Here is a 25711-nt window from a genome sequence, read left to right as displayed (position 1 = left end):
AATGAAGAAAATATCGTTCAAGTTGCTGTGATGATTAGAAATATTGTTGATGAGTGCCTAGCACAACAGGTTCTCAATAATGTATTCAAAAACATCACACCTAGGCAAAATAGCTGTCAAACCAGGTCACAGAGGGGATACTGAAAATTAATGTAAACTATGCAAAGGACAATTCAAGAATTATTTTTAAATTTATTTTTCTCCTTTTAATCTCAAAAATGTCCTGCCCGCTGCAAGGCCGGGTGCGGTGGCTCACGCCTATAATCCCAGCACTTTGGGAGGCTGAGGCAGGAGCATCACGAGGTCAGGAGATCAAGACCATCCTGGCTAACACGGCGAAACCCTGTCTTTACTAAAAATACAAAAAAAAAAATTGGCCAGGCGTGGTGGTGTGTGCCTGTAGTCCCAGCTCCTCAGGAGGCTGAGGCAGGAGAATAGCTTGAACCCAGGAGGGGGAGGGTGCCGTGAGCTGAGATCGTGCCACTGAACTCCAGCCTGGGCAACAGAGCGAGACTCCGTCTCCAAAAAAAAAAAAATATCCTGTCTGAAGATTACAAATAAAATTTCTTTCCCCATTGGTTATACCCTTTCTCCAATCAAAATTCTGATTTTTTTTCTCCCGTATTTTGTGCAAAGCAAAAGCAACTACTCTTTTGTATTCCAGAAGAAAGAATGTCAGCCTAAGGAGGGTCTCACTTGTTTTATGCTCCACATAATATTGCAAAGAATGCCCAGGTGATCAAAACCATTCTTGTCCTTTAAATGTTTTAAGAGTTCATTACTCACAGAAACTTGTAAATCTTTATTTAAAACTCAAGGAACAGGGCCCAGCATGGTGGCTCACGCCTGTAATCCCAGCACTTTGGGAGGCTGAGGCAGGTGAATCACCTGAGGTCAGGAGTTCGAGACCAGAATGGCCAACATGGCAAGATCCCCGTCTCTACTAAAAAACACAAAAATTAGCTGCGTATGGTGGTGCACACCTGTAGTCCCAGCTACTCAGGAGGCTGAGGCACAAGAATTGCTTGAACCAGGGAGGCAGAGGTTGCAACGAGCCAAGATCACACCACTGCACTCCAGCCTTGGCAACAGAACAAGACTCTGTCTCAAAAAAAACCAAAAAAAAAAAAACACCTCAAGGAACAGTTTCCAAAAGTACCAACCTCCACATGTAAATATAGTCTTTATCCATAATTTGTAAAATTGCTTACAGAAAGCAGCAGCCTTTCAGCTCAAGGCTTCAAAAATCAGTTCCGGGATCCTGTCACCTTTCATGATAGTATACCAGGTTGTCATAATGTGCAAAGCCAAGAGAAGCAGGTGAACACATAAGCAAGGCTATTTTCAGGGTAAATTCTCTCAAAAGGAAACAACAATACAGCAAACATGAAGCAAAGTGCTATTAGGTTGGTGCAAAAGTGTGGTTTTTGCCACTATGGCAAAAAAAGAAAGCAGAAGACTGAACCAAGGTGCTTGGGCAAAGACAGAAGCAAAATTAGCAAAGCTCTTAAAAGTCTCTGGATCTTACTCAGTCTTTCTCCCTTGCCTCCAAAACATATGCATCTATACTCAACTGCTGTGGTTAGCAGCATCTGAAATGACTCTTAATGATCTTCACTTACAAGTACTCATACCCTGAGTAATCCCCTTCCCCTGACTGTGGGCTAGACCTATGACATGCCTCTAAGAAATAACATAAGACAAGTCATGGGACGTTCCTTTCAAGATGTTACAAAAGCTGTGATTTCCATCTTGCTTGTCCTCTCCTATCTATTTGTCCTGATTGCTTACTCTGATGATGACTGCTATGTCGTGAGCTGCCCTATACAGACGCCACATGACGCCAAGAGAGAGACATCTCTGGACAACAGCTACATATACAAAGCTGTTGCTCCGCAGCTTCCCACTGAACTCTGCCTCTGCCCTGGGTCATTTACACATAATTAAGAACTGAGATCCTCCGTCCAACAACCAGCAAAGAATGGATTCTGACATCAACCACATAAGTGAGCTTGGAAACAGACCTTTCTCCAAGCAAGTTTGAGACAGACCTTTCTCCAAGCAAGCTTTGAAATGAATGCAGCCAAAGTTGAAATCGTGACTGCAGCTTGTGAAGGACCCTGAAGCAGATGACTCAGGAAAGTCATGCCTAGGTTCCTAACCTATAGCAACTGTGAGGCTTAAACAACTGTCTTGTTTTAGGCAGGGCATGGTGGCTTGTACCTGTAATCCCAGTGCTTTTTAAGGGTGAGGCCAGGAGTCTAAGATCAGACTGAGCAACCAACATAGCGAGACTCTAGCTTTACAAAAAACTTTTTGAAAATTAGTCCAGAGTGGTGGCACACCCCTGCAGTCCCAGCTACTCAGGAGGCTGAGGTGGGAAGACTTCTTGAGCCCAGAGGTTTGAAGCTGCAGTGAGCTACGATTACACTACTGCACTCCTGCCTGGGCAACAGAGTGAGACCCTATCTCTTAAAATACACCCACATACACACACACACATACACACTGTGTTGTTTTAAGCCACTAAATTTTAGGGTGATTTGTTAAGCAGCAATAACACAGTTGTGAATATGTGGAAGTATTTTTGTATATTTGAAACACTTCTTTAGGAGTCTGTTTTTAAGAAACACTTCTTGTTCCATTTCTAATATTTAAATGTAAGTGATGAAAAGTAAAATCCTTTTCAATTGAAAAAAAGTAATTACCTTTGTTCCACTGCATCTTTTCCCCAAATTTGTCTTATAGCCCTTCTGTATTAAAAAAAAGACTGGCTTTTTTAACTCGGCAAAATCAGATCAATTTAGACATGTTGAGCTTACTGAGAATTAGCAGCAATCACTTATATTCAACAGTCAGCTAAAAGATAACTAACTGTTCAAATCTGATCATATTAAAAGGAGTTAGAAACTACTGAATTATAAAACCAAATGACAATGTGTTATCCAAGTACAATTTCAAATTCAACAGTAAGCTCTCTGGAGGTAACATCATCCACAGCACTGGGTAAAATATCCTAGTTTGCCAATCCACTGGCACAAATACCAGCAGTTGCCAAATCTTCACTTAACACACAATAACCAAAAATGTAAATGCATCCAACCTATGAAAAGATAGTTCCTATCCACCCCATCAAGAATTTGGAAATAAAGACTGGTTTTTTTGACAAGGCGAAAAGTAACAGATCACAAAAGAGATGTACAGAGTTTGTTTTAAAGAATAACTTGGCAGTGAGAGGATTAAACGATGTGACAATTCCAAAAGAAGGTAACAGGAATCAGAAATTGGTCCAACAAAAGCAAAAGAGACCCAAGGAGTCAGAAGTAGCCAGTATTATGCAGGTGACACATTTAAGGGCAGGGCATACAATGCACAAAGAAGCCTATTCTTATCAAAGCAATTAATGCATCTGGTTAGATAGTAGCTTAATTACACTGGACACTAAAAACACCCAAGTAATCTCCCTGGCTCCAACTCTGCTTACCAAGCCACCTTCTTAAAGGAACTGGCTTCTTCCTATAGCCAACCATGCCAATCACCAAACACAACCATCCTTGTCCATCTAAGAGTTGTTTTTTTTTTTCCTTAAAAAAAAAAAAAAAAATCAGCAGACTGCATTTTGGTTTTCATACGTTAGCCTCTTGTTGTTCTGGTTAGTGTGGGGTCAATATCATAACCCAATCATCTGAATTAGTATTAACAGTCCATTTCAAGATCTACAAACTGAGAACCATGACTTGGGGAGTTCTATCATCCCCAGCAATAAAATAAATAGACCTTGTACTCTTTCTTGTAATGTCACATTAAGTGGAATTCCTAACTGCCCCACCAACAGTGTGTGCTCTCAAATCTCTGGGAGAAACACACACACGTACACTATTTATCCCATCCTGAATCATAAGTTTATAAAATAAAAAAACTTACGAAAAGTAAAAAAAAAAAAAAAAAAAAAAAATTCCGTAAGCTTATCCATGAGGCTTCTGGAAAACAAAATAGAAGTCAACCACTGGTTTACAAGCAATGTCAGCCACTTGAGACACTTCTTTTAAATTCTGCCTGGAAACACCTTTTTTCCTTTCCATCTAACAAAAAAGAACAATACGCAAAACCACACTTAACACTTAACTATCAATCATGTCATAAACCCCTACACCAAGAACCCTTAAAACACGGATTAAGACAATAAAAAGTGGAGAATATCAAGAAACTCTAGGCTTCTTATTTTAAGAAGTGATAAAGACCCATGAATGCTCTGAAATCACTTTATTTTAAACTAGTTTTAAATTCCAGCTGTGTGAATTTTATCCTCTTCTGCTTTTTCTCACCTATAAAATGACCTATTGTGTACAATGAAAGAGATAACACATGTAATGACATAATACAATGCTGAAACAGTAAACAAAAGATCAGCTACTATCCTTCTTTAAAAGAGCAAAGTAGCAGCCAATAGACATCACAATACTAATAGTTTGTCAATGAAATGCTCCTATGTCAAACTATCAGACACAGTGATCATGGCATCACCTAGGCCATGTCAGTACAAACCTCATTACATTAACTACCCCAACAAAACAACACTACAAGAACCATGATTACGGCTTTTCAGGAACTGCAGAGGCAAGACAATTATTGCCTGGACTTGTTTGACCATACCACCACTAATATTTGAATAGGGATTTATCAATGAAGTTTACTGATGATCTCAACAGTAAAAGGGCTCTCCAGCAACTACTCTGTACTCAAAAGGAATAAAATATTAGGTAACTGCTTACACACTCAATACAGGCTGCACAGAGCATCTCAGAGCAGAAATTGAGCATCTTAAGAAATATTACTAATACGGATGTTACAACCTTGCAGACGTGATCAGTTTGATCATGTTATTATCTGGCATCTCTAACTTACAACACAAGCTTAGTTTCACTGGAATGTAGCCAATGCAGGAAACAAATGCTTGATATTTAACTAGCTAGTAAGACAGACCAACAACCAAAACAATTATTAATCTCTTAGTATATATCTCACCACACTCTCAGTACATTAAGAGAAGATGACATCAACTCAGAAAAAGGACCTTTCAGAACTAACTGAAATGAAGAAGTTTGATTGGTAACCACTGATAATCACATGTGGTAGTCTTACTTGTAAAAATTTTATATTTTTCACAACTTAGTCTCTCCATACCAGAGTGTTGTTGTGAAATCAAGTGAGATAGTATATGAAGTGCTTTTATAAATACTAAGAACTATACTGATATTAAGTTATACTAAAGCTTTATTTAAAGCTTTAACTTATTAAAACATATCTTTAAAAAAAGCCAAGTTCATCCATTCCTGGTTAGCATAATTCTTTTGTAAGGGCCTCAGAAACTACATATATATCAAGAATCACAGCCAGGTATGGTGGCTGATTCCCTGTAATCCCAGCACTTTGGGAGGTGAGGCAGGAGGACAGCTTGAGTCTAGGAGTTCAAGACCAGCCTGGGCAACATATGACAGCCCATCTCTACAAAAACTTTAAAAAGCCAAGTGTGGTAGCACATGCCTGTGGTCCTAGCTATTCAGGAGTCTGACTGAGGTGGGAGGATCACCTGAGCCCAGGAGGTCAAGGCTGCAGTGAGCCGTGATTGTGCCGCTGCACTCTAGCCTGGGCAACAGAACAAGATCCAGTCTCAAAAAAAATATATATATATACATTCAAAGTGTTTGTAAGAATAAAAAAAAAGTTGAGGCTGGATGCAGTGGCTCATGCTTGTAACCCCAGCACTTTAGGAGGCTGAGGTGGGAGGGTCACTTGAGGAGTTCGAGACCAGCCTGAGCAACATGCCAAGACCCAATCTCTATTTTTAAACATTAAAATTATAAAAAATAAAAATAAAAAAAGTTGAAAGTAGGCCTGTAATCTCAGCACTTTGGGAGGCTGAGGCGGGTGGATTGCTTGAGTTCAGGAGTTCAAGACCAGCCTGGACAACATGGTGAAACCCTGTCTCTACTAAAAATACAAAAATCAGCCAGGCATAGTGGCCAGGCCCCTGTAATCCCAGCTACTCGGGAGGCTGAGGTAGCAGAATCACTTGAACCCAGGAGGCGGAGGTTACAGTGAGCCAAGATCGTACCACTGCACTCCAGCCTGGGCGACAGAGCAAGACTGTGTCTCAGAAAAAAAAAAAAAAAGTTGAAAGCAAACTGCAAACTAAGTATTCAACAATAAATTAGCTGTGGGCCTGGTGCAGTGGCCCACACCTATAATCCCAGCATATTGGTAGGCAGAAGGATCACTTGACGCCAGGAATTCAAGACTAGCCTGTGCAAACATAGTGAGACCCTGTCTCTTTAAATAAATAAATAAGCAAGCAAACAAGTTGTAGTACAACAATGTAAGCTCACCAAAAATAGCCATAATGACTACAAGTAATATTTATAAAATAACATTACATTTTAAAAGTAAAATACAAAATTGTACATGTAAAGACTGCTTCTCCTCATGCATTCTTCCCTTTTGGATCAAGACTGGAAAGAAAAATAAAAGCAGAAGAGTGTTTGTTAGTACACTGGGATTGTGGATTACTTATTTCAAAATATACTTTTGTTATGATTTTCAACTATTTCTCTAATAAATAAAAACTGAGATTATGGTGGTCTGAAATTCACTGCAAATAAATAAGGCATATCTCTCAAGCAGATACATTTCACTTCAACATAACTTCTTTTCCTTTTGAGATGGAGTCTCGCTCTGTTGCCCAGACTGGAGTGCAGTGGCACGATCTCGGCTCACTGTAAGCTCCGCCTCCTGGGTTCACGCCATTCTCCTGCCTCAGCTTCCCGAGTAGCTGGGAATACGGGCACCTGCCACCACGTCTGACTAACTTTTTGTATTTTTAGTAGAGACGGGGTTTCACCGTGTTACTCAGGATGGTCTTGATCTCCTGATCTCATGATCTGCCCACCTCGGCCTCCCAGAGTGCTGGGATTACAGACGTGAGCCATCGCGCCCAGCCACTTCAATGTAATTTATTTATTTATTTATTTATTTTTCTTTCTTTTTTTTTTTTTTTGAGATGGAATTTCTCTATTGTTGCCCAGGCTGGAGTGCAATGGCGCGATCTCAGCTCACCGCAACCTCTGCCTCCTGGGTTCGAGCATTTCTCCTGCCTCAGCCTCCTGAGTAGCTGGGATTACAGGCATGCGCCACCACACCTGGCTAATTTTGTATTTTTAGTAGAGATGGGGTTTCTCCGTGTTGGTCAGGCTGGTCTTGAACTCCCGACCTCAGGTGATCCACCCGCCTCGCCTCCCAACGTGCTGGGATTACAGGCATGAGCCACTGCGCCTGGCCACTTCAATATAATTTCAAAAGGGCAAAAGTTAATAGCAATTTTAAGAAGAGAGCTCATGTCCTAAATTTCAAATATTTTTAAGCAAGCTGATACAGGCTTAGCATCCTTAATCCAAAAAAATGCAAAATTTGAAATGCTCTAAAATCCAAAACTTTTTGATTGCCAATGTGACAGTCAAAGGAAATGCTCACTGGAGCATTTCAGATTTCATGTTTCCAGATTGGGCTGTTCAGCTAGTAATTATAATGTAAATATTCCAAACATCAAAAAATTCCAAAACATTTCTGGTCCCAAGTATTTTGGATAAGAGATACCCAACCTGTAATAAACTTCCAACTCATTTTGAAAATTGTTGCTTAAATAAGGAATATTAAAAATGTTGAGTGTTCCATCACAAGCCAGTTTTTTTAATTAAAAGTAAGTATATAAAGCAAAGAATTTTTAAGTTTTCACCTTCTCTTTCAGTGAAAGAATAAGATCTTCCAAATTCTCATTTTGCATTTATATATATGTATACATTCATGGTATTAAAAATAATCTACATATAAGCAGAGTAAAGTGCATCCACTTTAATCAGTTACTCAATACTTACATGTAAAGATGTTAAATGTTAAAATTTGTGTTCTCATTAATTTAATTTAATTCAAATCACCAAAAAAACTGTCTAAGAATCAACATCTCCAATAATTTTCTTCATATTTCTCTACTAGGTATCATCACAATCTGGCATGTAGTAATTACTGCTTAAAATTTTTACCCTGTTGTTGCAAATGGTTACTACCGAAAACAGATTTCCATAGACATGGTGGTGTCTTAACAAAATACCTCTTTTGGCTGAAATCTAATATACTGCTTTTAAAAAAAGCAAACTTTAATCTGTTGCATAATTATAATTATGCAGTATATAAATTAACAGATTTTTTAAAGGTTTTCCCAGGTTATTAAGCACCTTTTATAAGCACTGTTAATACCTGTATCTAATGCCTTTAAATAACACTTCCTCCACTAAGGATGAAATCAAGGAGATCGCAGAGTATAGGACAAGATGAGGTAATCTGATCTTCTCTCCCACAACTGGGAAATCAACACTGCTTTTCTGACTATTGAAAAAATAAATTTCAGTATTTGAAGTACTTGCTGATGCCCAAAAGTACTACTTGCACACACCCTAAAATGCACAGCCTGCATTAGCCACTATTGGAAAAAACAAAAAAAGCAGTAAAAGACATTCTTTGCCCTGAAGGAACTTAAAAGATTAAAAAGAAAAACCAGAGTCAAACGGACAAGTAATTTTAAGATAAGCATACTACCTAATAACGGAGTACAGACTGCTAAAATTCACAACCTACTACAGATGAAGAAAGGAAGAGTAACCAACCACCAATGAAGAAATGAACCTGGGATAGGATGGTCAAGAACTATCTTAAAGAAGGGGACAGAATTTAGAGCAAGCTTGTCCAACCTGCAGCCCAAAACTGCTTTGAATGTGGCCCAATACAAATTCATACACTTGCTTAAAACATTGAGATTTTATTTTGCGATTTTTTTCTTTTTTTTTTTTAGTTCATCAGCTATCACTAGTGATAGTGTATTTTATGTGTGGCCCAAGATCACATTCTTCCAATGTGGTCCAGGGAAGCCAAAAGACTGGACAACCCTGATTTAGAGTGAGTGAGACAGTGCAAAGGACCTTCTACAATGAACCAAGGTAGGCAGAAATGAAAGCAAGTGGAGCAGGTGCCCAGCTGGAAACTGGCCATCAACACAGGGTAGCAATAAGAAGAGGGTGAAAAATCACTAATGTCAGCTGCCAGTGAGACTACAAAAAGCACCCCTAGGGCTCTAATCCAATAGGCAACAGGTAGTAACATTATAAAATTTATCTTTAAAAGACTGATCTGACAGTCCTCTATAAAATTGGGTGAAGGAAAGCAAATGAATGTTGGGAGTCTAAGCAAAGAGGCCAATGTAGTAATCCAGACGTGAAATGGTAAGAAAAGAACTGTGGAAGTAGGGGCAAGGACAAAATTGCTGCTGAGAGACTCTTTTCAAAATAAGGTTTTTTTTGTTTTTGTTTTTTTAAGCTATATAATTTTACCAGGCGCAGTGGCTCATGCCTGAATTACCAGCACTTTGGGAGGCCGAGGTGGGGGATCACCTGAAGTCAGGAGTTCAAGACCAGCCTGGCCAACATGGTAAAATCCCGTCTCTGCTAAAATACAAAAATTAGCTGGGCGTAGTGGCGCATGCCTGTAATTCCAGCTACTTGGGAGGCTGAGGCAGGAGAATCATCTGAGCCTGGGAGGCGGAGGTTGCAGTGAGCCAAGATCTCGCCACTGCACTCAAGCCTGGATGACAGAGAGAGACTCCATCTCAAAAAAATAAAAATAAAAAAAATTAAAGGCTGGCGAGGCGTGGTGGCTCACGCCTCTAATCCCAGCACTTTGGGAGGCCGAGGCCGTGGATCACCTGAGGTCAGGAGTTCGAGACCAGCCTAACCAATGTGGTGAAACCCCATCTCTACTAAAAATACAAAAAATTAGCCAGGTATCATGGCATGCACCCGTAGTCCCTGCTACTTGGGAGGCTGAGACAGGAGAATTGCTTGAACCTGGGAGGTGGAGGTTGCAGTGAGCCAAGATCATGCCACCGTAATCCAGCCTGGGTGACAGAGCAAGGCTCCATCTCAAAAATTTTAAATAAAGTAAAACAAAATAAAAGCTATAAATTTCAAGAGTCATTGCCCATTCTGATGATCAAGAATGAATTCACTAAGTATACATAAGCCAGTCTATCATTGGAGTTCTTTTAATTAGGACTCTATTCTGCAGAGACAGCTGAGTGCAAAAGCTAAATGAAAACAGAATCCATTAAGTCTCCTGTGTGGTACATGAAGAAAAAGAAAATTCAAAAATAAAAAATAAAAACACAAACAGATCCAAATGTGTGCATATAGTATCAAAAGTTTAAGTTTTATGCATCCAAAGGGTATTGAGGCTGCCCTGAAGATCCTCTGTAGGCTGCTGGGCGACAGTAAGAGCAAAAAGAGCAATCAAGTCGAGATAAGAAGAATTTGGTAGCTTTTAAATTTTAGGACAACCAGGCCGGGTGTGGTGGCTCATGCCTGTAATCCTAGCTCTTTGGGAGGCTGAGGCAAGCAAATCGCTTGAGCCCAGATTTTCAAGACCAACCTGGCCAATATGGTGAAACCCTGCCTCTATCAGAAGTACAAAATTAGCCAGGTGTGGTGGCAGGCGCCTGTGATCCCAGTTACTTGGGAGGCTGAGGCACGAGAATCACTTAAACCCAGGAGGTGGAGGTTGCAGTGAGCCAAGATAGTGCTGCTGCACTCCAGCCTGGGCAACAGGGCAAGACTCTGTCTCAAAAACATAAATAAATAAACAAATTTTAGAACAACCACAAATTAGATATTAGATAGAATTGCAAACTTGATGACTATCATTAAACTTCAAAACGCACAGGGGTTTCCTGTTTTCTGCACACATCAAAGAACACAACCCTGTCTGTCAACGACTTCATCCTAGAAACCAAGCACATCAAAAGATATCATTCATACTTTCATAAAGCAAGTCCATTAAAGAACATTCAGAAATACTGTTAGCACCTTACATTCCATGTTATTTTGTCATGAATTAACCTGAACAGGCTCCCATACACGTGCCCTTCTGAATCTGAAAGTAAAGGTTTCTTTATACCTTCACATTTTGTTAATGGAACAGAGCCAAGAAACTTCTCTTCTCTACTATCTTCATAAAACCTGACAGACTGACAGTAAAGTACGTTGATAAAATGATGAAATTCCCATAGTGAATCTGGCTTTTCTGCATGATACAGGAACAGCATATAAGGGATGTTATGTTATCTACAGGTTACCTATAAATAAGGTCACGTGTTTTTACATATGAATAAACTACACAGGTTTTTTTTTTTTAGATTCAGAGAGCAAATGCGCAGGTTTGTTACATGGCTATAATATATTGTGTGACGCTGAGATTTGGGCTTCAACTGAACCTGTCACCCAAATAGTGAACATAGTTACCCAATAAGTAGTTTTTCAACCCTTGCCTCCCTCCTTCCCTTCCCCTTTTTGGAGTCCTCAGGGTCTACTGTTCCCTTCTTTATGTCTATGTGTACCCAATGTTTAGTTCCCACTTACAAGTGAGAACATGTGGTATTTGGATTTCTGTTTCAGTGATTAATTCACTTAGGATAATGGACTCCAGCTGCATCCATGTTGCTGCAAAGGACATAATTTCATTCTTTTTTTATGGGTATAGGTGTACCACATGTTCCTTACCCAATTCACTGTTGCTGGGCACCTAAGTTGATTCCATGTCTGTGCTATTGTGAATAGTGCTGCAATAAACATGCAAGTGCAAGTGTCTTTTTGGTATAACAATTTATTTTGACTACATGGTTTGATCTATAGCATAACCACATTCATTTTATAATAGGTCTTCACTTTAATAATTACATATTACAGTACTTGTGAGCCCAGTATACAAAAGATAAGCTCCAGACCCCTCAGGATACTGTAAAGTTCACAAATACAATGATGAAAACATCTAGATTGCTTCATGACCCCCTCACATCCCCAAAGCAGGAAGCAAACAGCCCAACTGAGATAACAAAGAATACTCTGCATCAAGATGGGACCAAATACTCTAATGAACCCACACCCAGTCAGCCTCAGGGAATTTTAAATTTTTGATCTGAAAAAGACAAGGATCTCAATACTGAGTTCCCCTTTTCCTTCATTATACGCAATAAATATTCCATAGATATGCCTGCTATGTATATAGGGAACACAACACAGAAAATAAACTTTTGCTACATGCTTCACCACAATGAGAACCACATCATGCACCAATTAATCAAAATACAATGGATTTGCTTTGATGTTCTGGTTCCTTATAAGCAAGGTTACAGTAACCAAGAAGGAATTACACACAACATAGTTTAATACCAGCTTGAGAAAGCAATGTAACAAAAGTAATTCTATTTTTCTAAACATCATTATGTCTGGTTACTGTATATATAATGAGGATGTATTTCCATGCTCCAACAGATGGCCCAGAGAAAGTACCATCGATCTGTAACAACGTTAACAACTATATTAAACAAAAGATTCTTTATTTAAAAATGCCTTTATATATCGGATTCAATTTGGGTAACAGCACTGCTGATTTATTGTGTCTTCTATACTTTATTTTTGCAAAAGTAGCTAATGAATAGCTTTTAAATGTACATATTTGCAGACAGCCTGAATATATGCTTTCAGTTTTGTCTGTTCCTTATTCTCTCCCTGTACACTCCAATATCCCTGAGAGCAGAAAAGTCATGTGAACAGAAAATAAAACCAATATTTACTAAATTGAAGTGAGCTCCCTTGGGGGATAGACAAGGATACCAATTTCTGATGTAAAAGGAAAAATAAAGAGGAAACCATGCTTAGGAAAAAATATTTACTGATATATGATTCTTTCAATACAATGTATTTAGCAGGTATTGTTTACAAAGCACATTATTAGCTGAAGCCCCACCCTCAACAAACTTTTGTATGAGAAAAAAGAAAACATCACCGTATATACACAAATCATTATGTATAAAACAAACTGGGCCATGATTGTTGAAACAGTACTTGAGAGTCCCGTATGCAAAAGATAAAGCCCAGACCATCTGGGTATCATCTGGGGCTTTGATAAGCCCCAGATCATCATTTGTATCATCTTTGTAAGAATACTACAAATCACTTGCTACTTGAATTCCCCTTCACAGCTTCTAATGGGAGGGAACAAAAAAGCTTTAATGAGGGAGCTGATATCTGAAGCTAAATCTTGAATAAGTAGACTGTGAATATGCAGAAACCAACCAGAAAAACTCAGGATTTTAGTTATAAGAGATCTGGGTTCAAACAGAGGTTTAATGATTACATCAACCTCTCTAATCCTTGTTCGCCCCAGCTAAAAACAAGGGCATCATAATATTGCAGGACCACCCTAAAAATTGTAACATACATGAGGTGATTAGCATAGTTCTGGGAAAATTGTATACACTCAATATTTTGTAGCTATTATTACTTCCGAGCCTAGAAAAAAAAAACAGAATTTGAAGATAATCCCCATCTTGACACTTAAGAATTTAGCTGGAGTCATTTAATCTTAGGGCTCATTCTGCTCATCTAAAAAAAAAAAAAAGGAAATAATACCTCTCAAAAACCTACTGGGAGATTCATATCGATAATGATATCATATAGATCATTATATTGAAAAGTGTTACCGTTTATTAGTCTTCCCTCCAATAAAGCATGCTAGTATGGATAAAAGAGTAACATTTTAGCCAAAGGAGGTTGATGAAAGGGAAGAAATTTAATGAAGACAAAGTAAGCAGCATGTGGCAGGAGTATGATTTGCTGCATTCAAACATTCCAAGACAGCTTAACATCTACATACAGTAGTATGTTCCTGGTCTTCCCAGTGCAGGTTAGAAGACAGACAGAAGAATGGGTGGGGTTTGCACATTGGTCTCAAAGTCAGGACAGACCTGGGAACTATGTTCCAAATCAGTTATGACCACATTTCCTGGGTTAGAAAACACCTTCTCCTATCTCATTCCTCAAAGTGTCCAATCCCAATCCCAAAATTATTATTTTGGGTCCCAGGAACCTCCTCAAACAATACTGATAAAAAGGTCACTTTACCTCTAACAGTCATCAACCTAAAATAAGCCATCTACCAAGATCTTGTTCCTCCAGGCCACTTGGCGTGGCTAGCTGTTTTTTTCTAAAATAAACATTTCCTTTTAAGAGCAAGATGTCAAAAAAATACCCAAAAAACATAAAGTTAAGGGAACTAGGGTGTTTTTACTATTCCTATTGTACGCGAAAGCTACATTTTGGCTGGGCGCAGTGGGTCACGCCTGTAATCCCAGCACTTTGGGAGGCAGAGGCAGGTGGATCACTGAAGTCACAAGTTCGAGACCAGCCTGGCCAACATAGTGAAACCCTGTCTCTATGAAAAAAAACAACAACAACAACAATTAGCTGGGAATGGTGGCACACGCCTGTAGTCCCAGCTACTTGGGAGGCTGAGGCAGGAGAATTGCTTGAACCCAGGAGGTTGAGGTTGCAGTGAGCTGAGATCGCACCACTGCACTCCAGCGTGGGCGACAGAGTGAAACTCCATCTCAAAAAAAAAAAAAAAAAAAGATACATTTTGAGGAAAAAAGAGAATTAATTACACTGCTTGGTCACATATTTTTATATTAATATACCTCAAGGCATTATTAATTTTTCATCTCTTCAGCAAGAAAGTCTATATGATTTTGCTGGCAGACATCTTTCCAAAACTCAATCCATTTTGGAGTCAACTGCGCTGCTTTTATGGCACCCTAAGTGCAAAGAACTGCCAGTGTTAAGGTAACCCTCCCAGAGCTGTGGATTCTAGAAGTCCTTTTAGCTATTTAAAAGCCTCCAGTTTTATTAAGACACTGTTTGCCATAATAGAAAGATGTGGAAAAAAAATTTAACAGATTTAGTCTCCATACTGGAGTCAGGCTAATACTTGCCCTGACTCCAGTATTACCAATCCCACGAGTTCTGATGAACTTCAATGTCTTGGGCAGCTGCAGACAGTAAGTCACTTCAAAGAACCCAATGAGGCCAGGCGCGGTGGCTCACGCCTGTAATTCCAGCACTTTGGGAAGCCAAGGTGGACGGATCACAAAGTCAAAAGATAGAGACCATCCTGGCCAACATAGTGAAACCCCGTCTACTAAAAATACAAAAATTAGCTGGGCGTGTGGTGGTGCACATCTGTACTCCCAGCCACTTGGGAGGCTGAGGCAGGAGAATCGCTTGAACCCGGGAGGCGGAATTTGCAGTGAGCCAAGATCGCGCCACTGCACTCCAGCCTGGTGACAGAGCGAGACTCTGTCTCAAAAAAAAAAAACAAAACCCAATGAAAAGTTACAAAATCTCTAAATCACAGGGGGAAAGTCAATCTAAAAGGATATCTTTTAGACACTCTCTACTATATCCTAAAAAGGCCAGAACAATTCCTCTTTTCTATCTTTTTAAAGAGAGAAAGAAGGGCAAGCTCCCAAAATCTTAGACCTGAAAAGGTCCTAGGAAACTATCTAGTCCAACATCTTTGTCTTACGGGTAGAAAAAAGTAAGTGCAAAGAAGATGAATGTTTGAACCTAGGCTCTAAGAAGTTGTGGTGTCAGAGTTCTGGCCCAATCCAATGCTACCTCTACCCCCACCAAATTTTGCCTTTCTTTGGATTAACAGCTCACCCAAATCACTATCTAATTCCTCCCTCTATAAGCCATTCTGCTATCCCACACCTATGGATCAAGTACTATATAATGTCTAATGAGAATATAAAGCTACAATTTAAATATATCTCAGGTTATCCTAATTCCTGTGAACAAGGTAGGATTTGTTATCACTCTGTATATAGGAGCACTTTCTAGATTTCCTTTGTCAGGTTTACAAACTTGTTATAGTCAAGGGTATGCTTTTCTATGCTACAGCTTTCTAAGACAAAGATGAAGAGTCACATATCTAAATACAATCCATTTGTTGTAGAAATAAGCTAGTATTCACTACTATTTTAACTTCCCTGGAAGTTGTCAAGTTCACTACACATAAAACATTAAAGAATCTTGAGGGAAAAAAAGGTCCTTGATTTTTAAAAGTTAAAAAACCAATTATGCAAACAAAGTACCTTTCTGTCAAACTCTCAAAGTACTTTCCAACTACAACTTCTCTCTTTTTTAAAAATCCATCCTTTTCTAGGTCATGAACAGTAACAATGCTGCCAGCTTACAGGTGGAGCAAACAGGTTATGCAAGATCATAAACCAAACCAATTTAGAAATAGAGCCCAGAAGCCCAAGATCAGTGAGCCTTCCTCTCTACTACAAACATCCTTTTCTAGAATCCTCGATTAGCGATTAGCGGACTGATCTCTTCATATGTAAATAAAAGCTGCTAAAGTATGTGCCTTTAAACTTTTCAGGGCTTTAAGCCAAATGAAAGGGGCTAATAAGGAAAGTAGACAAAATTTTTAAATAATTTGTGGCCCTGATCCTAACATCTTTTCCTATCTTTTTTATATTAGCTTTGTAGAATAGGAGGCACATAAAGCACTTGTACTATGAGTCCTTCAGCTAAGAGCAGCTTGGAGAGTGATATTTTTAAGTAGTCACTTCTTAGCAAGATTTCTTCTAAGAAATACTCTAAACCTTTCAAAGTGACACCAACAGGCCAACAGTGGCTTTGAAGAAAAAAATGTAACAAGAGTCAACCAGCACTAATTTTTAACTACTAGAAATCAATTACTTTGAATGGAACCAATTCTATTTGAATTCTAAAGACTCCACACATTCTTTACATAACTAGCATTTACCCTAATGACTCACACAGATACATATGCGCATAGGTGCCCACACATCCACAAAGAAACCAAATAACTGAAATGAAGATATGGTGCCTGGCTTAAAAGTCATGCAATTTACTTCTAGTGTTTATATGGGTAAATACTGGTTTGTTTTTTGCCTTTTTTTTTTTTTTTTTTTTGAGACGGAGTCTCACTCACTCTGTTACCCAGGCTGGAGTACAGTGGCACTATCTGGGCTCAGTGCAACCTCCACCTCCTGGGTTCAAGTGATTCTCCTGCCTCAGTCTCCCAAGTAGCTGGGACTACAGGCGCACACCATCACGCCCAGCTAATTTTTGTATTTTTAGTAGAGATGGGATTTCACTATGTTGACCAGTCTGGTCTCAAACTCCTGACCCTCAGGGGATCTGCCCACCTCGGCCTCCCAAAGTGCTGGCATTCCAGGCGTGAGCCACCACACCCGGCCAGTAAATACTGTATTTATACACACTCCCTCTCAGAGATGTCTTATTGCTAAAAAGGAAGAAAATTTAATGAAGTTAATTAGAAGCTGTTCTTTTTTATTATAAAAGCTTATTTTCCACCGGGCACGGTGGCTCACGCCTGTAATCCTAGCACTTTGGGAGGCCGAGGTGGGCGGATTGCCTGAGCTCAGGAGTTCGAGATCAGCCTGGGCAACACAGTGAAACCCTGTTTCTACTAAAATACAAAAAAAAATTAGCCGGGCATGGCAGCATGCACCTGTAGTCCAAGCTACTCGGGAGGCTAAGGCAGGAGAATTGCTTGAACCCGGGAGGCGGAGGTTACAGTGAGCCGAGATTGTGCCACTGCACTCTAGCCTGGGTGACAGAGTGAGACTCAGTCTCTTAAAAAAAAAAGAAAAGAAAAAAAGCTTATTTTCATTTTTTCTTTTGTGCTGTTCTCCCGTTGCTGCAAAAAAAATTCTCTTAATCTGTACCTATCCAAGGCCTAACTAAACCAGAAGATGCTTTTTAAGGAATATCTCTCCTCCTCCATTAAAGTCTAACTAGTCCTGTCAATAATGATCCTGCCTTCTCTGAACTCCAACCATACGTAGAAAAAAATTTACTGTTTATATGTATATTCATTCTTTCCTTAACTAGCTAAAGAAAGAACTCCTTGAATACAGAAACCTCACTCCACACTTAGGAAATGTTTTACCTCTCAATTATTTTACAAATATTAACTTCATTTACCCTAATTAAGGGCACATGCCTTTCAGTGGGAGGAAGCCAGGGAAGAATCCTATCACTTACTAGATGTGTTACCTTGGGCAAATTATTTCGTCTCTCTTGGCCTTTTTCCTTATCCGGATAATAGAACTGTCCTCATAGAGTTACTAATCAGATAATGCATAAAAACCCCTTAGCATCTACCTATAGTTGATAAATGGTAGTTGTTACTGTTACTTGTGAATAGTGGGGAAAGGAAGAAGAATGACACAGCATTACTGATGGAATATACTTTTTTGTTATTAACATATGCCTATATCCATGCCCAAGGAATTATATGCATATACCAAAAAAAAAAAAAAGGCGTTTCTGGAAGAAGAAAAAAATGATAAAAAAAGAATTTAACACTGTCAACTTGTCATTTAAATAAACTTTACCCTCTACTGAAATTGTCTGCTATTCAATTAAAATTAAGCATTCAGTGATTATAAACTGTTGTTCACAAAACAATAATAGGGCATTATTCTTATCTTGTATCATTAATTTTTAAAAAATAAAAACAGGCTGGACACAGTGGCTCATACCTGTAATCTCAACACTTTGGGAGGCCAAGGCAGAAGGATCACTTGAGCCCAAGATTAGTCTGGACAACACAGTAAGACTCTCTCTATTTTCATAAAAAATTCAAAAAAGAAAGAAAAACAACCTGGAATTGGATTTTTGGTGGAATACACCAGCTTAGAATTATAGGAGTAAGAAAGACAATAAATATAGTTTCTCTTTCTATACTTAATATCCAACAAATATGTTAACTTTCTGCTCAAATCTGCTCCAAAAACTTAGTGACAAAGTCTTTTAGACTTTCTAAACCATACAGGGTTTATTGATTTGCATTGTGTCAGTGACATTAGGCAGGCACAGGAAACACAAGGACATCTCCCAGTCATCTCCTAAAGCTCTAGGAGGAAAACAGACCAAAAATGCATGAACTCAAGATGATAGGACACTGGACTCTGTGGCCACAAGATGATTCAGAAAGCTGGAAACAAAATCTTGTAACAAAGAAAGCAAGAATCTCAGTTTAAACATCAACAATTTTTAACTGTTCACTGCCTAACCACAAAGGCAATCAAGGCATATTTGCTTCAAACTCAGAAGAGTAATTATCCTAATTTTGACCTCAGAACCTAGCACAGTGCCTGGGGATCAAATATTTGCTAAATCAAAGAACAAATGTATCTAACAAATGGTATAAATAAGGACCCTAGAATAAAGTAATTCTCCCTCTTGTGAAACATTAAAATCGATGTAGGAGCTATCAAATATTAGATACACAAAAAATGAAATGGAAGAGAAAACCTAACGTTACTTTCCAGAACAAGAGAGCCACAACAAATGTCACTTGTGGGCCTGTGGTATTTTAATTAGTTAATTCAAACTGTATATTCTGTCATCAATACATGCTTATTGTCACAGCTACAATAGCCAGCAGTTAGGCTACATGTTAGATATCTATACTCCCCTTCCTTTTTAAGACTTATGGCAACCCTCTCTATTGATGTAATGGATAAGAGTAAATTTTGTTTCTGCAAATTTTAAACATTACAATCAAAGCAAAATTCTTATTTCTGAATTTCCTGTAATGGATGACTGGCTCAGGTCTCTACCTTCTGTAATTCCTCCACCAGAAACCTAACAACTTCCCTTTCACAATGGAGCTCTAAACAACTTCCCCAAAAAAGGCACTACTCTAAAAATAGGTTACTGACATTTTCTGATTAGCGGCCAATCTAAGACTCCCTTTGCCATTGGCAGGGGGTAGGGGGTGGGGGGTGGGTGGGTCGGGGGAAAACCTAGCCACTGGAAAATGAGGTAAAGGTTGGCCTTTAATTTAATGCATATAAAATTAAAATACTTCTTAAACTTTTAATGTCTCAATTTATAGCTGACATTAATATTCAATAATTTGTGCTCACATTTTGGCTACTTTGTTTTGCTTTTAAGACATTAGGTTATGGTTAACATTCTTCTTTTAAAGACATAGTTTTGGCAAAATTCTCCAGCATCCCATTCCTATCGTGAGAATGGCAACAAGGAAAAGCAAGCACATATTTCTGGAGACTAGATTTGGACACGTTTGATGAAAGACAACTCCAACCTTCCCTTAAAAACAGACCCACTTTTCTGACACACCAGTTCACTTACCTCTCCCATCGCTCTTCCCTCCAGAGCGAGTGCTTGAAAATCATGATTCAGTTCATCCATGGAACGCACCTATTGTTTAGAATAGAGAAGGAAAAATCTTCAAGTCAGCATCTTGAATTTTACATACACATTACACACAATTGAAAATTTCTTCTATGTTTACTTTCAGACATTGGCAAAGACAATAGCAATGATCAAGTGACTAAGAGATTAAACATTCACTTACCTTTAACCATCAGGGTTCAGCAATGACCCCTACTTTCTCCCCTCCCATTCCCTTATATTTTCAAAACATGAAAAACACAAAATCCAAATATATGAAAAAGCAAATTCCACCATGAGAATTATGTTAGCTATTTTTCATACTTTTTAATTTAATAAGTAAAGACCAACATTCTGAAGAGCAATGATGTCTTCAAGATGACTATGTGACCTAATGAGTCAAAAGATCATGGCTCCTCCCCAGTTGTGAACAGTTAAGTTAAATTAGGGAGTGCATTTGATCCAATCCACTATTTCTCTTTGGTAAACCTCAGGAAAGGGGGATGCAAATCCTATAATGAAGTATCCCTATATCTCTCCATATTGGGAGATCCCTGGGGGCTCCCCAAACCTAACTAGGGCGAGAAAATAACATGTCACAAGAATCCCTCCAAACCTTACTCATTGTTAAATGTAATCCTACCTACAGCATAACAATCTCTTTAGGTTTCAATTTACCTATCTCCAAAGCCATTCCTACAAGGTAATAACATCAAGGATGATGTGTGAAATAGATTATTCAAAACAGTTATAATTCAGCTAGTTTACTGGTCTTCTTTGTTATGAGCAGCAAGCATGTCTCTGCTGCCTGAGGCTAGAGTCACCACCTACCCCGGGCAAAGGATTCAAGAGTACATTCCTTTGTTTATTAAAGACGTAGGCTCCCAGCCTGGGGAACATGGCAAAATTCCCCTCTCTACAAAAAAATATAAAAATTAGTTGGGCTGTGGTGGCACACACCCAGATACTCAGGAGGCTGAGGTAGGAGGATCACGTAAGCCCAGGAGCTAGAGGCTGCAGTGAGCCATGATCGCACCACTGGACTCCAATCTAGGTAATAGAGCGAGATCCTTTTTCAAAAAAAAAAAAAAAAAAAAGGGCCGGGCGCAGTGGCTCAAGCCTGTAATCCCAGCACTTTGGGAGGCCGAGGCAGGAGGATCACTTGAGATCAGGAGTTCGAGATCAGCCTGGCCAACATGGTGAAACCCTGTTATCTACTAAAAATACAAAAATTAGCCAGGCATGGTGGCAGGCGTCTGTAATCCCAGGAGGTTGAGGTGGGAAAATCACTTGAACCCGGGAGGCAGAGGTTGCGGTGAGCCAAGATCGCGCCATTGCACTCCAGCCTGGGTGACAGAGCAAGATTCTGTCTCAAAAAAAAAAAAAAAAAGACGTAGGCTTTGCTCTTCTGCCTACATGAAAAACAGTGTTGACTACCTGAAGCAGGAGTCTCTCAAACTCCTTCCTCTGATCTCCACTACCTTCCAATGTCTGTTTACAATTTCTACCACTGGATAAACGTATTGAGGGTCAAGTTAGGGCCAAGCAATGAGAGAAAAGAGTATGGAGAACATGAGCCAGAATACAATTAAGAGAATCAGTTTAAGAATTTTATTTGAGGCAAGATCACTAAAGCCCAGGAGTTCAAGACCAGCCTGGGCAATGTAGTAGCGTAACCCGTCTCTACAAACAAAAATTTAAAAAATAAAAATAAAAATAAAATAGCTGGGCACGGTGATGCACGCCTATGGTCCCAGCTACTCCGGAGGCTGAGGTGGGAAGATAGCCTGCACCCGGGCAATCGAGGCTGCAGTGAGCGGAAATCACACCACTATACTCTAGCCTGGGTGACAGAGTGAGACAGTCTCCGGAAAAAAAAAAAAAAAAAAAAGGATTTAATTAACATGCTGCCTAGCTGCCTATACATTATATCACCTAAGAATCTTAACTGTCAGAACTAACACTGCATAAAGATACAGTTGCATTATTGTTTTCAATCACCTATTTTAAAAACCCACAGCCAATAATATGCTACAAATGAGACACACTGTATCACTAAGATACAAAAGACTGGGAATGCTCACTAGAAATTGAAATTTATAAAACTCAAAGTAAGAGTAAAATTCAGTTAGTTACATGAGCACAAAGAGACAGACAAGGCTTATAATATTGTGGTGTTTTAAAAAGGCCCTGAAACAGGAGCTATGATCATTTTACATGGTGTTTACATTATTTAGATGAGCACAATAAATAGACTCCTAAACTGTATATAATAAAAATAAAGGAGGGTAGGGAGGATGAAGACAGGATGTTAGCTGAGAACCCTACAAATGTTATATGAAATGATAAACCTTTAGGCCAGCATTAACATTGACAAAGCATGTAAATCAAATGCACAAAGCTCTGTATCTAGCTCTTTCTGTGGAATCTAATTATACATTTAAATAGAGCTAGACATTTCTTGGAAATCCAAAAATCTACAAATACAGTTTCAACCAGAAATATTAAAAATTCTATTTATATGTCCCAAAGAAACTAAGTAGGAGGAGTAAGAAAAAAAGCATGCGCTGTGTATATTTATGTAGCCATCACAACAATCTCACAGTGATTATTCCCATTTTAGAGATTAGGAAACTGATCCTCCGAGAAATGCCTTCTCCAACCATTGTTAGGTAGGGAAGAGCACAGGAGGAATCTAAGGCTCAGAGCACTTAAATGGCACTGCCAGGATCTTAATCCAAGTCTTCCAATTTAAAGTTCAAGGCCCTTTCTGTACCACCAAGCTGCCCCCTGGCAGTCAAAGGAAGTTTCCACCTCCAATATTCTATTATTTTACTAGATAAAACTGCTGTCAGTTTCTGCTGTGGGCTTCGATGAATGCGCTCTCTTGGTCTTGCCTTTGCTTTTCACTATCTCTTCCCCTACCTTCAAAACTTGCTCATCCTGTCCTTGTAGCATTTTCCATTCCTTTCTACACTATCTTCCTGCCACCATTCTCTTTCACCATTTATTTACACTCTCTTGGATATGTGCACTCTCTCTCCCTGCCTCCCCTGGCCCTCTCTCTCTGGTGTCTTCTCTCCCTCTCTTTTTCTCTCTACTCACCCTCCCCACCTCCCTCTTTCAGGGTATCTCCCGCTGCCTCATTTATACAAGAACCACACTCTTTCCCTATCCCTGTATACCACCCTCCTGCCCTACCTCTTACAGTCCATTGTTGAGAAAGGAGGCTCAATTTCTAAGAGTTTTGCTAGTGCAGAAACTCCATTTTAAACCATTCACCCACGTTGACTACATGAGATAAACCAAGTCATTCTCTCACAAAAGTTTTTAACTATATGGGAACTTATTTATCCATACTGGGAGCTGTATTTTGTACAGTCACTGGCACAGGGCAGACTCTCCAGACAAAATTCTTCCTAGGAAACAAAACTAATACTCAGAAAAAGATGCTCAAGAATCAAGAGAAATCAAAAAATGAAGGCACTGTAAGAAATATTTGTAAGAAATATTTTAGAAGTGAGAAGTTATTTTCCATGATAAAGGAGAAAAGCTGGCTGTCAATTATAATCAGAGTAAATGCTCCCATCAAGGTAGAATAAGCCTTTCAAGTTCCTTCTACACTTCCCTTTTCTCTAGCAATCTATTTGAGTGGCAGGTTAATGTTTTGTTTTGTTTTTTTGAGACTCCTGCTCTGTTGCCCAGGCTGGAGTGCAGTGGCGTGATCTTTTAAAAAAAAAAAAAAAAGGTTTTTAATCAAATAGATAAACCTGGAACTACATTACCACATTTTGGAAAATGAAAAATTAAAAGCATCACTTTACAAATCTTTTGGCATGTGCCTGTAGTCCCAGCTACTTGTGAGGCTAAAGCAGGAGGACTGCTTGAGCCTCGGAGATGGAGGCTGCAATGAGCCAAGATAACGCCACTACACTCCAGCCTGGGCCACAGAGGGAGACCCTGTTTCAAAAATAAAATAAAGTGGGCCAGGCGTGGTGACTCACACCTCTCAGCACTTTGGGAGGCTAAGGCGGGCAGATCACCTGAGGTCAGGAGTTCAAGACCAGCCCGGCCAACATGGTGAAACTCCGTCTCTACTAAAAATACAAAAATTAGCTGGGCGTGATGGCGCATGCCTGTAGTCTCAGCCACTCGGGAGGCTGAGGCAAGAGAATCGCTTGAACCCTGTCTCTAAAAAAAATACAAAAAAAGAAAAAAAAAACGTTATTTTCCTTGACCACAGTGTAGGCTGGCAGAAATAAAAGGTGGAAATCTAAATACAGGGCTAGGAAGAGAATTAGGAGACCATATTGGTTATCGAGCCAAGAAATAAAGGAAGTTTAGAAGACGACCTTACTGATTTTTTGTTTGTTTGTTTGTTTGAGATGGAGTCTGGCTCTGTTGCCCAGGCTGGAGTACAGTGGTGCGATCTCACCTCACCGCAACCTCCACCTTCCAGGCTCAAGTGATCCTCCCAGCTCAGCCTCCTGAGCAGCTGCGACTATAGGTATGTGCCACCACGTCCAGCTAATTTTCATTTTTGAAGAAGACGAGGTTTCACCATGTTGCCCAGGCAGGTCTCGAAGCCCTAAGCCCAAGTGATCCATCCAGCATGGCCTCCTAAAGTGCTGGGCTTACAGGTGTTAGCCACCACACCCAGCCCATTTTATTTTTTTGAGACAGGGTCTGGCTCTGGTACCTAGGCTGGAATGCAGTGGCGCAATCACAGCTCACTACGGCCTCAAACTCCCACCTCAGCCTCTCGAGTAGCCAGGACTAGAGACACACATCACCACACCCAGCTAATTTTTTTTAATTTTTTTGTAGAGACAAGGTTTCACTATGTTGTCTAGGCTGGTTTTGAATTCCTGACCTCAAGCAATCCTCCCACGCCTTCTAAAGTGCTGCGATTACAGGTATTAGCCACCGCACCCAGCCATGGAAAATAAATTCAAACAGACTTGGGCACAAAGGAATTCTGAATTGTAAGAAGTTAATGATCCAAATAGAAATTCAATTATTTGAATAATTACAATTTATCCATTTTTCAAGCAGGTATTATTGAACATTCAATCTTAAGCAGAATAAAGCAAACATTATGTTAAACCATGCACTCTGGAATAAAATCACTAAAAACGACACAGGTTTTGCTAGCATTCTGGTTCAGTTCTTGTACTTGCTTTGCTGGCATTCTTGTCCTGAACTGCTGTGTGTCTTTACAATGAATGTCCCTTTACTGGAGCCGATTTGACTAGTTGTCCGTTGCCTGATTAGAGAAATCAAACTCAGTTACAACAGAGTATCACTGAGTTAGGGAGTCCATTAAATCACACTGAAAATTTCCATATTAAAACAAATGTACAGGCTCACACCTGCAATCACAGAACTTTGGGAGGCTGAGGTGGACAGATCACCCGAGGTCAGCAGTTCAAGACCAGCATGGTCAACATGGTGAAACCCCGTCTCTACCAAAAATACAAAAATTACCCGGGTGTGGTGGCTAACTGACG

The 25711-nt window shown here is 39.5% G+C and overlaps 1 protein-coding gene across 50 annotated transcripts in view; it reads right to left on the bottom strand.

Annotated features, from left to right (window-relative positions):
- Positions 1-25711, bottom strand: part of PUM1 (pumilio RNA binding family member 1) — a 133693-nt gene that overhangs the window by 76946 nt on the left and 31036 nt on the right. For all 50 annotated transcript variants that reach the window (XM_063666735.1, XM_054465557.2, XM_063666823.1 and 47 more), the window contains one exon: positions 20160-20228. In XM_063666735.1, the coding sequence (XP_063522805.1) occupies positions 20160-20228 (69 nt within the window). The remainder of the gene's footprint in view (positions 1-20159; positions 20229-25711) is intronic.

This window comes from Pongo pygmaeus, chromosome 1, assembly GCF_028885625.2.
Source record: "Pongo pygmaeus isolate AG05252 chromosome 1, NHGRI_mPonPyg2-v2.0_pri, whole genome shotgun sequence".
Classification (NCBI taxonomy): Eukaryota; Metazoa; Chordata; class Mammalia; order Primates; family Hominidae; genus Pongo; species Pongo pygmaeus.
This window is presented reverse-complemented; position numbering and strand designations above follow the sequence as displayed.